The sequence below is a fragment of the Takifugu flavidus genome, chromosome 3 (assembly GCF_003711565.1).
Source record: "Takifugu flavidus isolate HTHZ2018 chromosome 3, ASM371156v2, whole genome shotgun sequence".
In the NCBI taxonomy this organism is placed as follows: Eukaryota; Metazoa; Chordata; class Actinopteri; order Tetraodontiformes; family Tetraodontidae; genus Takifugu; species Takifugu flavidus.
This window is the reverse complement of record NC_079522.1, coordinates 11724035-11736418: the sequence shown is the minus strand read 5'-3', so window position 1 is coordinate 11736418 and position 12384 is coordinate 11724035. Positions and strand designations below refer to the sequence as shown.

At 45.4% G+C, this 12384-nt stretch overlaps 2 protein-coding genes across 17 annotated transcripts in view; one reads left to right on the top strand and one right to left on the bottom strand.

The window, feature by feature from the left end:
* tns1a (tensin 1a) overlaps positions 1–12115 on the top strand; it is a 47441-nt gene extending 35326 nt beyond the window's left edge. For 7 of the 16 annotated variants that reach the window (XM_057026520.1, XM_057026516.1, XM_057026517.1 and 4 more), the window contains 18 exons: positions 255–1931; positions 2616–2696; positions 2985–3148; positions 3332–3476; positions 5871–5936; positions 6368–6394; positions 6540–6621; positions 6856–7391; positions 7489–7575; positions 7719–7847; positions 7944–8039; positions 8124–8201; positions 8276–8347; positions 8540–8566; positions 8801–8969; positions 9142–9210; positions 9325–9354; positions 9608–12115. In XM_057026520.1, coding sequence (XP_056882500.1) covers positions 255–1931; positions 2616–2696; positions 2985–3148; positions 3332–3476; positions 5871–5936; positions 6368–6394; positions 6540–6621; positions 6856–7391; positions 7489–7575; positions 7719–7847; positions 7944–8039; positions 8124–8201; positions 8276–8347; positions 8540–8566; positions 8801–8969; positions 9142–9210; positions 9325–9354; positions 9608–9737 — 3665 coding nt within the window. In that variant the 3' untranslated portion in view covers positions 9738–12115. Of the gene's footprint in view, positions 1–254; positions 1932–2615; positions 2697–2984; positions 3149–3331; positions 3477–5870; positions 5937–6367; positions 6395–6539; positions 6622–6855; positions 7392–7488; positions 7576–7718; positions 7848–7941; positions 8040–8123; positions 8202–8275; positions 8348–8539; positions 8567–8800; positions 8970–9141; positions 9211–9324; positions 9355–9607 lie in introns of those variants that run through there. The other 9 variants (XM_057026523.1, XM_057026528.1, XM_057026522.1 and 6 more) reach the window with 8 other exon arrangements.
* On the bottom strand, positions 3507–5875 carry LOC130522323 (putative C-type lectin domain family 20 member A). Its single transcript, XM_057026532.1, has one exon. It carries the CDS (start codon positions 4509–4511, stop codon positions 3669–3671), a length of 843 nt encoding a protein of 280 aa, XP_056882512.1. The 5' UTR covers positions 4512–5875; the 3' UTR covers positions 3507–3668.
* Positions 12116–12384: the final 269 nt, after the last annotated feature.

Genomic DNA, 12384 nt, shown 5'->3' with positions numbered 1-12384 from the left:
GCGTCACACCGTGTGGGCATGGACTTGCGCAACGTGACATAGGCTGTAGACCTACAAAATAGTTATAAATAGCACTTGGTTGCTAGAGGCTGTGCCTAATGCTACACCTCACTTTCAGAGTAAAATGGGTGGGTGTGTTTTTGGTATCCCAGTTCAGTTCAAATGTTAAAGCAAAACAGATTAAATTTCACATGGGTGAAGCCAACCAGATCCTGCACTGATCATTTTGTTTTGTTTGTGTGGTTTTTTTCCAGAGGTCATTCACACTCAAGGTCCACTTGATGGAAGCCTTTATGCCCGGGTCTGTAAGAAAGACTCCCTGGAGGGAGTTGTCGCCATCAACGGTAATCCAGTCCATGAAAATTCCTTAGCCAGCACAGAGAACCAGTTACAACACACAAGCTCCTTGCTTCAAACCGCCGAACAGACCCTTCCTGTGATTGGCCACGCTTCTCTTCCTGCTGTTGACCACACACTCTCTGTGAGCAGTGACTCGGGCAACTCCACTGCATCCATTAAAACTGATCGTACCGACGAGCACAGCCAGCCAGTGCACAGCACTGTCAACCACAACAATCCGGCAGTTCCCCACCCGACACTTAGTCCCCAGGAGAAAAAAGAGCTTGATCAGCTCCTTAGTGGCCTCGAAGCACCGACTCTTCAACGACAAGCCTACCTGGCTACATCCACCAGTCCGGGAGGCGGTGTCCGACACCTGGTCCCAGCACAAGTGCACGTTAACGGAGGCCACCCAAGGCTAGTTCCTGTCCCCTCAACGGAAGAGCGTGAGACGGACATTCTTGACGACGAGCTGCCAAATAGCCAAGAGGGAAACAGTGTGGACAGCCTGGGTACACTGTCATCCTTAGAGGGTCAAGCAACCCCAGGGGATCTCTATTACCAACAAGAGAAGTCTGTCAGCAGACAAAACGACGGGCCATATCTTGAGAGAGGCGTTTGCCGGGAAAAAAAAAACGAGATGCCCATGCATGGAGTTCATACTCCGATGATGCAGGAAAGACCTGTGGACTCTGTATCCCCACAAGGGGGATATAACAAATACCAGAACGGTGGTGGGATGTACCACTCTGAATCCTATGGGATTCCACCTGCCATCAGCCCGGAGGGAAACCCTAAACTGATGCCCAGGGCCCCAGAGAGAAGCACAAGTAGCCGGGAGGCTGTTCAAAGGGGCCTCAATGCCTGGCACCAGTATAGCCTCCCAGATGATCCATTTGGACCCCCCCTGCAGTCAACCCATAGCATGCCACAGTTCCCCACAGCAGCCTCACAGCGGGACATAGAGCAGTCCATCGAGGCACTGAATATGCTCATGCTTGACCTGGACCCCATTAACTCTCACATGTCCAAGTCCCATAGTGCACCCTCCGGGGAGAACATCCTGAATTCATCCCAGGCACCCTTCTCCCAGACCCTCTCCAGACCCTCATACCAAGGAGACTCCGCCATCCACAGATACAATAACTCTGAATCTGTCAACAATCCCTCCCATCAGCCCATATGGTCAGCTGGAAGAGTGTCAGCAGTGCCTAACCAGAGCCCTATTATGGATTCTCAAGCACATTTGCCCCAGAGATCCAGCTCGAGCTGTCAACACCAGAAAACCACCCCAACACACACCCCAGAGCCCAATCTCCATGCACGACAAGGAGCCATCCATTACCCCATTGATCCCTCCTTTAATTTCAACCAGCATCTCCCAGTTAGGCCTGCAAACACTTTCCCAGGTGTTTCCCCCTCCCCAGACCTGCAGGGTTCGTCTCCATACCAGGGCTTCAGTGCCTCTTCCTCACCCCTTCCTGCGCTCACTCCACAGCCAAAGAACACATCGTCTTCATCCCTGCCTCAAGAACAAGATGTTGAGGAAGAGGCGCTGAACTTGGAAGGTCTGGTGGCTCATCGCATTGCCGGTATGATTTATATTGTTATAATGTTGCAACGTAATACAGGTGTTTTAAGTTTGTTTTACAGTGCTCTTTAACTGTTCACCAGTCAAATATGCAAACAGCACTCTCGGGGTTCGTTCTGTAAAATCTGGCTCCAGCTGGGAGCAGGCCCTGAGCACCAGGCTGCACGTGAGCCGCGTGGCTTCCAGTGGTCTTTACCACTGATTAGTCACTGGGGGTTGCAGCGGAGTCTGACCCGGTGCTGTAAATTTAGCTGTGCTGCAGAGCTGCTGGGTGTGGAGATGGAATGAAAGTAAGAATAGCTGCGCATCCAGGAGCTCAAGCTTCCAGGGATTTTCTGCATTCTTGGTTACCTTTATGGGAAATGGTCTTTAGGGTCTGAGGCTCCCCCAGTGGTGCAGTTGTGAACTGCATTCACTTTTAGATGAGGCAACTTGTTTTTAACATTCTAAGAGGTTTAAAACATCTCATTTCACATCTTTTGAATCAATTTCATTCGAGACATTTTTTTCTGATTTTTCTTCTCCTTTTTCTGTTCAATCTATCTCCCCCACTGTGTGGATGACTTCCCCTCCCTCTAAAAAACAATGCTTTCTTCTCGGCACTGCTCTCATCTTCTTCCCCTACTTGCCTCCTCCATCTCCTGACCTCCACTCACCACCCTGACCTCCCTCTCTCGGAAAACAGAGTACAACGCTCGTATCCGGGGCATCAGCGAAAGCATGACACCGCAACAATCTGACCGTCACCGCTCCTATTCCTTCTCTGGTTTGTCCACTTTGCCTCGCTTTTATGTTCCGACATATATTTTATTTTAAAAATACTTTCCATTAATTTTTACCTCCATGAATTTTCATCATTTCTGCTATCTTTTCATTTCCACTGCTCCCCTTTCCCTTCTCTCTTGTTTTCTCGCTGACGACAGGTTGAGGTTATGCTCGCGCTACATTTAAGGATTATTTTTTCCCAAACTTCCGACTGCTAGTCCTTTTCTGTGTCTGCTCTTAAACTTCTGATGGTCGATCTTGTTCTTATGAATATTTCCGCGTGGTTCAGGCGTTCGCTCCAGAGGAATGACCCCAGAAGTGACACAGGAGAGCGGTCGACGTAGGACCACCAGTGAGGGACAGTACCAGAGCAGCCACGACAGCACACCAATGGTTGATTCACCGGACTTTGCCCACAGTTTGACCCTCAACCCTGGAGGCAGACCCAGAGAGGTCAGCCTTGTTACAGTGCTCTAAATGTGTTGACTAAACCGAGTAGAAAATTCAACCCATGTGATAACTGCACACGTCAATGTTCAAAGCCAAAAAATAAAATAACTACAGTGTGTGAAAATAATGGAGGCCAGTTATCGTGCTGATTGGTTCATGTTGTGGTGGACTCATTTTTTTCTTCAGGGCCAGATTCACAGCTACAGGGAGGCGTTGGAGGACAGCGAGGTGGACCTTGTCATGCACAGTCCCACCTTCAGAGGCGGTGGTGAGAATTCCCCTCAGACCCCCAAGTTCCCTGTGTCACCACAGACTCCTTACTTTAACATGTGTAGGTTGACTCAAATTCTCAACACTGAAGTCTTCTGATTTGTGTCTTTATTTTCTACTACATCATAAAAGCCATGAACAAACCAAAGCAACAAAGAAGTCAAAGCAGTTCAGGGTTCCAGGTTGTGGTGGGATTGGAATAATGCAGCTGGATTTTACATCAGTGGCTCAAGGACAGAAATTAAATAGTCTCTTAGTGACAAATCAAAGGAAGTTGGTCGTCACAATTACGGGCTTCCCATTCGTATACAAAATTATTTGTAGCATTGTCAAAATTAGAAACCATGCTGTTGGTGTCCTTCATCCGTAGGGCAGCGCAAACCTGCTTAGAATTAGGACATCCGGGTTCTCCACCCTGACCCCAGGCCTTGTAACTAGTTGTCTCGCCGTCCACCCACAGCCATTTCCCTGAGAAGAAATGCAGACCAATCCAAACGGGCTCTGTGCTTTGGGTTTTGAGCAACTCTTTGCTAATCAACATCATCTCGGTTTCAGACAGCAGGCTGGCAAGGTCACGGTGGTGCTGCCTGCAGTAGCCCATAGCTTCCTCCCAAGTTTTCCTCTTCCTCACCACGATGGGGCTGTAGCAAAAAAATGTTGTCTTGTCGTCAGGGCCTACATCATGCCAACCATCGTCACGTATCATGCCATAGTCTTCTCCATTTTTATGATCAGGCTGATCAGAGGCCCAGAATAATACAGACGCCTCTCCACCTCCGGACCACCTCCATTTCTCTCTGTGTGTAGAATTTCTATAAAGTCCAATCCAGCTTCTCTCAGTGCGTTTGTCCTCAAGTCTCTGGTTGTCGTTGCTGTTGCTAACGTGAGCCAGGTCAGTGTGATGCTCCTGGCAGAATTCCTGAGCTTTGTGCCAGGTCATTTTTTCCTCGATGTAGACATACTTGCTTGAAATTGTGGACCAGCTCAGCAGTAGCAGGGTGCAAGAGAAGGTTTTCTCCATCTGTTCCTCGTACATCAGGCAGCACAACAAAGGTGTAAATGAGGCTGGGTTTGGTTTTGCACCTTTATTTTGCATTCTCCGGGCCCTCCCACTGACACCCAGCGGCAGCTTCAGGCAACAACACACAAATTACACTGGAACAAATATGTGATAGATCAGTCATTTGGCTAAAGATATTGACCTCCTTTAATATGATGCTAAAACAGTCGAAAAGGGACCAAATCTGTGTTTCTTATTAATCGTTTGTAAATATGAGAAACATAGAAACATTAATGTTCTTTCTCAATGACACGTCTCAAGCAAATGTGGAATTTGTTTCAGGCAAAACAGGCCATGTTTTTGCATGACTTGCAAAACAGCAACAACAGCAGCAGAGGTGCAAATCACACTTGAAAATACCAACAACTGGCAACCCGTCAGGTTCCAGAAGCAAATGAAGACTAGAACACATATTTCTGGGCTCCAACACAGCATCACAACTAAAACAAAGCACATTTAACTAAATTTTCTGGAGTACATCGCAGAAGTTGTTGCAACCTTTACTCCCTGTTTGGTCGACAACTGGAACTTGCTGTGCTGCACCCACTTGTGTTTGCTGTCACCTGATCACTGCGGCTAATAGCTAACTGGTGTGGATGTTGTCTACCAGTGGCAGCTTTTTTTGACAGACATTAAGTAGATGTTGACAAATATTAGCTATACATTAGGTAGAGCAGCTTGTTAAAATAATATAAGACCACAGCTTTTTGGACTTTACTTACACTTAATGCAAGTCTAATGCCCTATAAAAGATGTGAGCCAACTGTTGAGGACAATGTTTAGCGAATTCTGAAGGTAAATTGCAATTGAAAATGGAACACATTTTTTAAGAGGATTATTCTTTTGATAGATCTAGGTTTCACTTTGACACCATTTTGCTGTGCTATGCTAAGCTGTAGTCAATCCCGAGCTCACAAAGTTGCAGTAAGTGACTGTTCTGTGGCACAAACCATTACCTTGACCATCACCTGTCAGCACGCCACCTACTCTGAGTTCTTGTTATTATGTTGATTTAGATTCTTTCTGGAATGCCAGTTTTTCTGGCACAAGGAATGAGTCAGCACCAGCATGGATCATGGCACCTCAATTTTGGAAATAACTCCTCTGTTTTGATTATTTTGTATCTCTTCATCATATGACCTCATGCTTAACCTTTGATATGTGGTTTTGACTCATCTACAGAGCATTTACTCTGATCTCAGAGTCAGTGTTGGTTGGCAGAATATGTTTTTCATGACTTTGTGGTTGTCCTTGGTTGATGCCAAAACTAATTCCACCGAAATCAGTTGACTCCTTATTTAATCTATTTCCATTCCAGACATTCTGACATCTTTTCATGCCTCATCACATGCTCTTCGTCTTTCATCTGTCGTGGTTTCATGTCTTTTCCTGCAGCTCGTGTCCCTCCAGGTCTGGCCAAGACTCCTCTGTCAGCACTGGAACTGAAGCCCCATGATCACGGTGGGTTCAAACACACCAGACTCTTTACGGCATTTGCAGCTTGTTTCGGCCTTTTCTGCATGTGCATTTGGACATGACTGCGTTGCTCTCCTTAGTTTAACTCGGTTCAAGATGCTTTTGATTTAATCCTAGAGTTTGATCCTAAAATTTACAAAGATTTGTGGGATTATGTCCGGATTTAAATTTATAGAGTGAAATATGATTTTCAAAGCCACTTATAAAGATCAAAGGTAGAATAATCCTGTAAACAGCCTCTCTGCGTTTCATCTAGCGCCCCCTGGTGGTCAGAATTATCATTATTTCATGAAGGTTCTCCCTGTTGTGGCGAGCACTCCCTCCTAGTTTTGCTTGGCACTCAACCTTTTTCTCCTTTTCTGCTCCTCCTCCACACATCTCCTGTCTCTTGTCTGTCTCTCTTTTCTTGCCACCAGACTCTGATTCAAATGAGGGAGAGCAAGGTAAGGGTGTTTCTATGACAACACACTCTCCAGAACAGGTCTTTCTTTCCAACATCCCATTTCCCTCCCCCTTTAACTTTATTAAAATGTCTTCTTTTAGAATCAACACTTGTGACCCACTTGACGTGTTTTGAATCTTCTCCAGATAACCACACTTCCAGGGACTCAAGAGTTCAACCCTTCAACACCTCTTTCTCTTCCCCCTACCCTAGTCACAGCAGTGATGGGTGAGTCTGTGGTACGATAATAATCTGGACATTAAGAGATTTATATGGGCATAAGAAAGGAGAAAATAAAAGTGTTGAAAACAGTCTGACTCTACTCAAACATCTCACGAACCCCCTGGTGGTTGGTTCAGGAGAGGTCAGGACTGTGACAGTAAATGGTACCATTGGAAATCCAGAGCAGGTGATCCTGCCAACAAGCCATTTACCGTAGATATCATCTTTACTTTTGTCCAGAAGAAGAACCGGTTCTTCAGACGTTCACAGCCACACCCCCTCCTACGCAAACAGACCCACCTCCGCTGAGGGCTCCCAGGTCAACGTCATGGGAGTCCACACAGTGCCTGGCAGTCCCAACACCCTCCATCGCACCGTAGCCACCAACACTCCACCAAGCCCGGCCCTTCAGAGACGTCTGGGTCAAGCCAGTCCCTCACTAGCCAGACACCAACCCCCAGCTGGTGCCAACAGGGACAGTGTCCCCTCCAGTCCTCTGATTGGCCGCAACCCTAAAACAGCAGCTGCTGGCGTGCCCCCCAGCCCTCTAATGGGCCGCCGAACGGCGATGAGCGGCCACAGCACGCCTGATGACATCGGCCCACCACCTTCTACGCCTGCCTTCCCTGTGTCCCCACAGCTACCAGAAAAGAGGCACATGTCCACTGGAGACGTGGAGAGGACAGATAACAAGAACCTTATGGCCGGTGTTGGCAGCAGTGCGCCAAACCTGTCTGGCACGCACACGTTGACAGACGTCCAAAAGTCCATCTATGGTAAGACGCACAGATGAAATATCAGAAATTCTATTTAATCCCCTCTTGGATTGTGTCCTTCACTTGAAATCTTTCTTCATCTCTTTGGTTCCAACAGATGGGTATCCGGACATTAAGATGAATGTGAAGTTTGTCCAAGACACATCCAAGTTCTGGTACAAGCCAGACATCTCCAGAGAGCAAGGTGAGAGGAGAACAAGCTGCAGCCCACGAAGACAAATCTAGTTGACGGAGTGAAAGGACACCAGCGTGCATTCATATTTCTTCCTCTATTTATCCCTTTTTGCCCTCTTCGCCCCTCATCTTTTCTCTCTTATCTCCTTTCAGCCATCAATCTGTTGAAGGACAGAGAGCCTGGGGCCTTCATCATAAGGGACAGCCATTCCTTCCGTGGAGCTTACGGCCTTGCAATGAAGGTGGCCTGCCCGCCGCCAACTGTCCAGCAGAACAAAAAAGGTAGACATTTGGAGAGTGATATTGACGGGTCCTCTACATTTACAAGTTTCCGAATTCTTATTGTCCAATCAAACAAAATTGAAATCATTTTCCTAGTTGGAGACTTGACCAACGAGCTTGTGAGACACTTCCTGATTGAGACAAGCTCCAGAGGTGTTCGACTCAAAGGCTGTCCCAATGAACCCTACTTTGGTGAGAGTCTGCCTCGTTGAGATGGTCACATGGTGACAGTGGGCTGTTTTTTGTTTGTTTTTTACATCATTTTTGGCCTTGTAGGTTGCCTCTCAGCGCTGGTTTATCAACATTCAATGACCCCGCTAGCTCTGCCCTGTAAGCTGATGATCCCCACCAAAGGTCAGGCCCAACCACGCCAACTTCTGGAAGCAAGAGTCGTCTTTCTGCTAATTCTTCCAATTTCTCTCTTGTAGACCCGAACGAGGAAGCGCTGGAATTGGCCACACCCACTGACCCAGTTGTCGAGCTTCTGAAGCAAGGAGCAGGTGAATTGTGGGAGATTGGTTGACTCAGACAGACTGCTGGTACTCTAGAAAAGCGTATGACAAAGTAGGAAAAAGGGGGAAATAATGTCAAAGGCCGGCTTGTGATTGGAGTTATTTGAGCGTTTGAAAAAGAAAAAGAAACAGGACACATTGTTCCTCTCAGCTGACACCTTGTCATCCTTACTGTTACAGTTCAGAAGGTTCCAGAGGAGGCTTACGGTAAATATTGGTTTGCACTGTTCTGCCCCAGCCTTTGACTGAATGCAGGAATGTCAGATATTATATTATACAGCCAAATAAAGTCAGCTGATGCATGACACGTTAAGAGTCACGTACTAGAGGACTGTGCATGACTGGCCGCCACCACATTCTTCACAAGGCTGCACGCTTGATGACTTCTTCCTGTTTCTCTTTCTTCTTTTTCTTTAATGTGTTTGGTCTGTTTGCCTGCAGCGTGTAACGTCCTCTACATCAACTCGGTGGACATGGAGTCTCTCACGGGGCCCCAGGCCATCGCCAAGGCGATCAGCCTGACTTTGGCGACAAACCCCCTGCCGGCCGCCACCACCGTCCACTTCAAAGTGTCTATGCAGGGCATCACGCTCACCGACAGCCAGAGGAAGTGAGTCGGCATGCACGGAAAAGCTGCTACCAATGGTTCCCCTCAGAGGCCTTTGAGTGCGCCACATTGTATGTGGTGTCTTTAGGTGCCCTCTAGTGGTGAACATTGAGATACTGCAGAAGCAAATTGAAGATGCTGCACATGTCTGAAACTGAAAACTTTTCTGCTGCAGACTTTTTTTCAGACGCCACTATCCCATCAACACCATAACGTTCTGTGACATTGACCCGCAGAACAGGAAGTAGGTGTTTTTAGCCAGCATCAGTAGCTTTTATGACTTAAGCTCATAGTACTGTTGAATAAACACGTTAGAATATGGCTTCACATGTTTGAAGGGAATCTTTTTTGTTTTTAGATGGGGAAAAGAAGGAGGCGGTTCAGTGAAGTAAGTTTAAGCATTGTTTTAGATCTTTTCTACCGCATGGTACCGACAACTCCACAAGCTTTTGAGTCTACCGAGAGACCTGACTCCACAACTGACTCAGATTAGTCATGATTGTAAATCAGAAAATGATAAATTATTCTGTCTTAATATTTTTAAATACTTTATAAACTGCGCAAAGGGCTTGAAGAATCCATTTAACATTAGTTCATGTTTAGTTTAAATTTGCTAGCATCCTCTTCTTCTATCCCGCCAGGCTGTTTGGTTTTGTGGCACGGAAACAAGGAAGCACAACCGACAACGTGAGCCACCTGTTCGCAGAGCTGGACCCAGATCAGCCGGCCTCCGCCATCACCAGTTTTGTCTCCAAGACGATGAAGCGGTGAAACCTTTCCGTTGCCTCGGAAACCTTCCTCAGTTACCGGGACTCCATGTCGTCCTTTGATCTTGTGTTTCCTGTTACTTTCTTTCCTTTTGTTTTCTCTCTGCCTGGCTGGTTTGTCTTGACTTTTCAGAGGTGAGAAAGTTTGAAAGGTTAGCGGAAGTACGTATGCTGCGGAGCTGCGGGCAGGAAAACACAAAGCCGATAATGGGACAACTCGAACCCGACATGGTTCCCTGTGCTAATGTTAGATAAAGATAATGCTACGTTGAGTCGGAGATGTCAAAGGACTCGTATGTATCAGGGTTTTCTGGGTTTTTTGGGGGGGTTTTTTGTTGATTGATTTACCAAAGGTAGTTGTAACACAAGTTCAAGAATGATGTAGCTATTAAGCCATTATTATTTCCTTTTTTCAAAAGATGAAATGTCATACCGCTAAAAAAAAAAAGTTTCTTCTTGTCTTCAGAAAAAGAAAAAAAATGGCCTTGACAGCCATTAGCAAGACACTCTGAAGACGTTATGCATGTTAGCTTGATCTTTAAGCTTCAAACTTCCACGTAAGTCATTGTGAAATCCTTAGACTGGTCATTTCTGGGTCTGTTGTGTGTTAGAAAGGGCTCTGCAGTAAAACCTCCACTGTTCTTAACTGCACATTAGCAGAACAGACTCTTAAAAAAGGAGAACTAAAGACACTAAAAGAAACACAACGCTAAGGATCATGTTAGCGCGCCGCTTTCATCGCCTCAGTGTCCAGTTAACACCTGAAAACAGGTAACGACTGTTTTTCCACAAGATGGCGCCACCCATCCTGGCTTGGATCACTCCTGACACCCTCCTGTTAGACTTTACCCATCAGCCACCGCTTGCATTTGGGGATCTGTCTGCTACTGAAACACACTGGAAAGCACCAGGGACTGGACCTATGCACTGTTCTTTATGCATGTTGTTGTCCCACAATGCACCTCTCGCTCATAGTTACATTCACCATCCCTGAAAACGCCCCGACGCTTTGTGCTTAAAAGGAGAGGAAAAAAAAACAAACACATGCGCACTGAGGTCGTTTGACTTGTCTGCATGAAATAGAACATTTTTGTACACTTCTAGAGTCTTGAGAAGTAGACACATTCTAGTTGAAGTAGTCACATGACCGTGAGATGCTATATTTTTTACCTTTCTTTTTTTCGGTTCCTTTGAGCCGAGGTTACCTTTCACTGTCTGATCTTTGTTGGCTTTTTCCACCCACAGTGTTGTCAAGATTTACACTTAGATACTGTTTAGGGGGAGAAATCGGGAGTTTCCACACTGTGCACCTGCTTATTGAACACATTCACAATAAGCTACGGAAAACTGATAAAAATGTACATAGATATACTACTTTGAAAGGTGACATAGCGAAAAAGTATTTATTTTTGTTGCTTTGGTCCCTCATGATTACTCATATATACATAAATTGTACAGTCTAGATAAAGATACCTTATGGGTTGAGAAAAAATATAGACTTATTTTGGCTAATGATTTCAAAGTCTGACGATTTTGAAATGTGTTTGAATATATGGTGTACATTACTTTGTACATGTATGTTTGTTTTTTTTCCATCGTTCCTGAGCGAGGTCGGCATGAACAAGCGCAAAGTGCATGGACAGAAGCATTTTTGAGCGAGCAAGCTCGCTAGCAGAATTGGGTAGAGACATAGAGAAAAAAAAAAACGCACGAGAAGCGGCCAAACCTCAGATGCAATATGAAAAAACAGGCCGTGTGCGTCCATGACAGTTTTTCATTTTGCCAAAGATTCAACACATCACTCGTCCATCTCGGCTGCATGAGGTTTTTTTTACACTTAGCTGCTGCTACCTGCTAACTTTTGCATTCGCAGCTTTAGCAACACATTTTCAGGTCAGAGATCAGGCCCGCTGTTCTGAAATACGTAATTGTTTTGAATAAATAGATGAATAAGCACTTGCATTCGTTGAATTAACAGAATATCAGTGTTGGACGAAAACACAGTTGCAGTGTTGCTAAAACTCTGCAGCTTTTGTCAGACAGTCAAAAAAATAAATAAAAAAAACCTTATTTATTCCTATTTATTCCTTTCATTTGTCCAGGAAGCCTTGTGGCTTTGTCGCATTCATGAAAAGCAGACGGCTACACTGGAGCCATTTATTCTGATTTGAACAAAAAAATAAATAAATCCAAAAGCTCCATTCCTGCTGATAGAAGAAAAAGTGACCCTGACTTGTGTGAATGTGCTACTTCGGATGTATAAAAAAAGAAAACAAAGGGTCTGGGATTTTGTTTGTGCTTCTCATTAAGGTTCTACTGTCATGGCTTACCTGTTCCCCAGGAGAAAAAAACATTAAAGCAATACAAATCTGTTACATCAAAGCTTGTCTGGCTGCTGTTTTGTTTAGAACACAGGAGCTCATCAAGGTTGATGCAGGGCAACTTGGGGACGTTCATTTAAAACAGGGGTCGGGAACCTTTTTGGCTGAGAGAGCCATGAACAAGACATATTTTTAAATGTAATTCCGTGAGAGCCATACACGGAATTTAAAACTAAAAATACAAGTAAATGTGTGCATTTTATGTCATTTAAACTTTTAAAGTACAATAAGTCTCTGAATTGTTTTTATTGTTATGCTGTTGCTAATCAA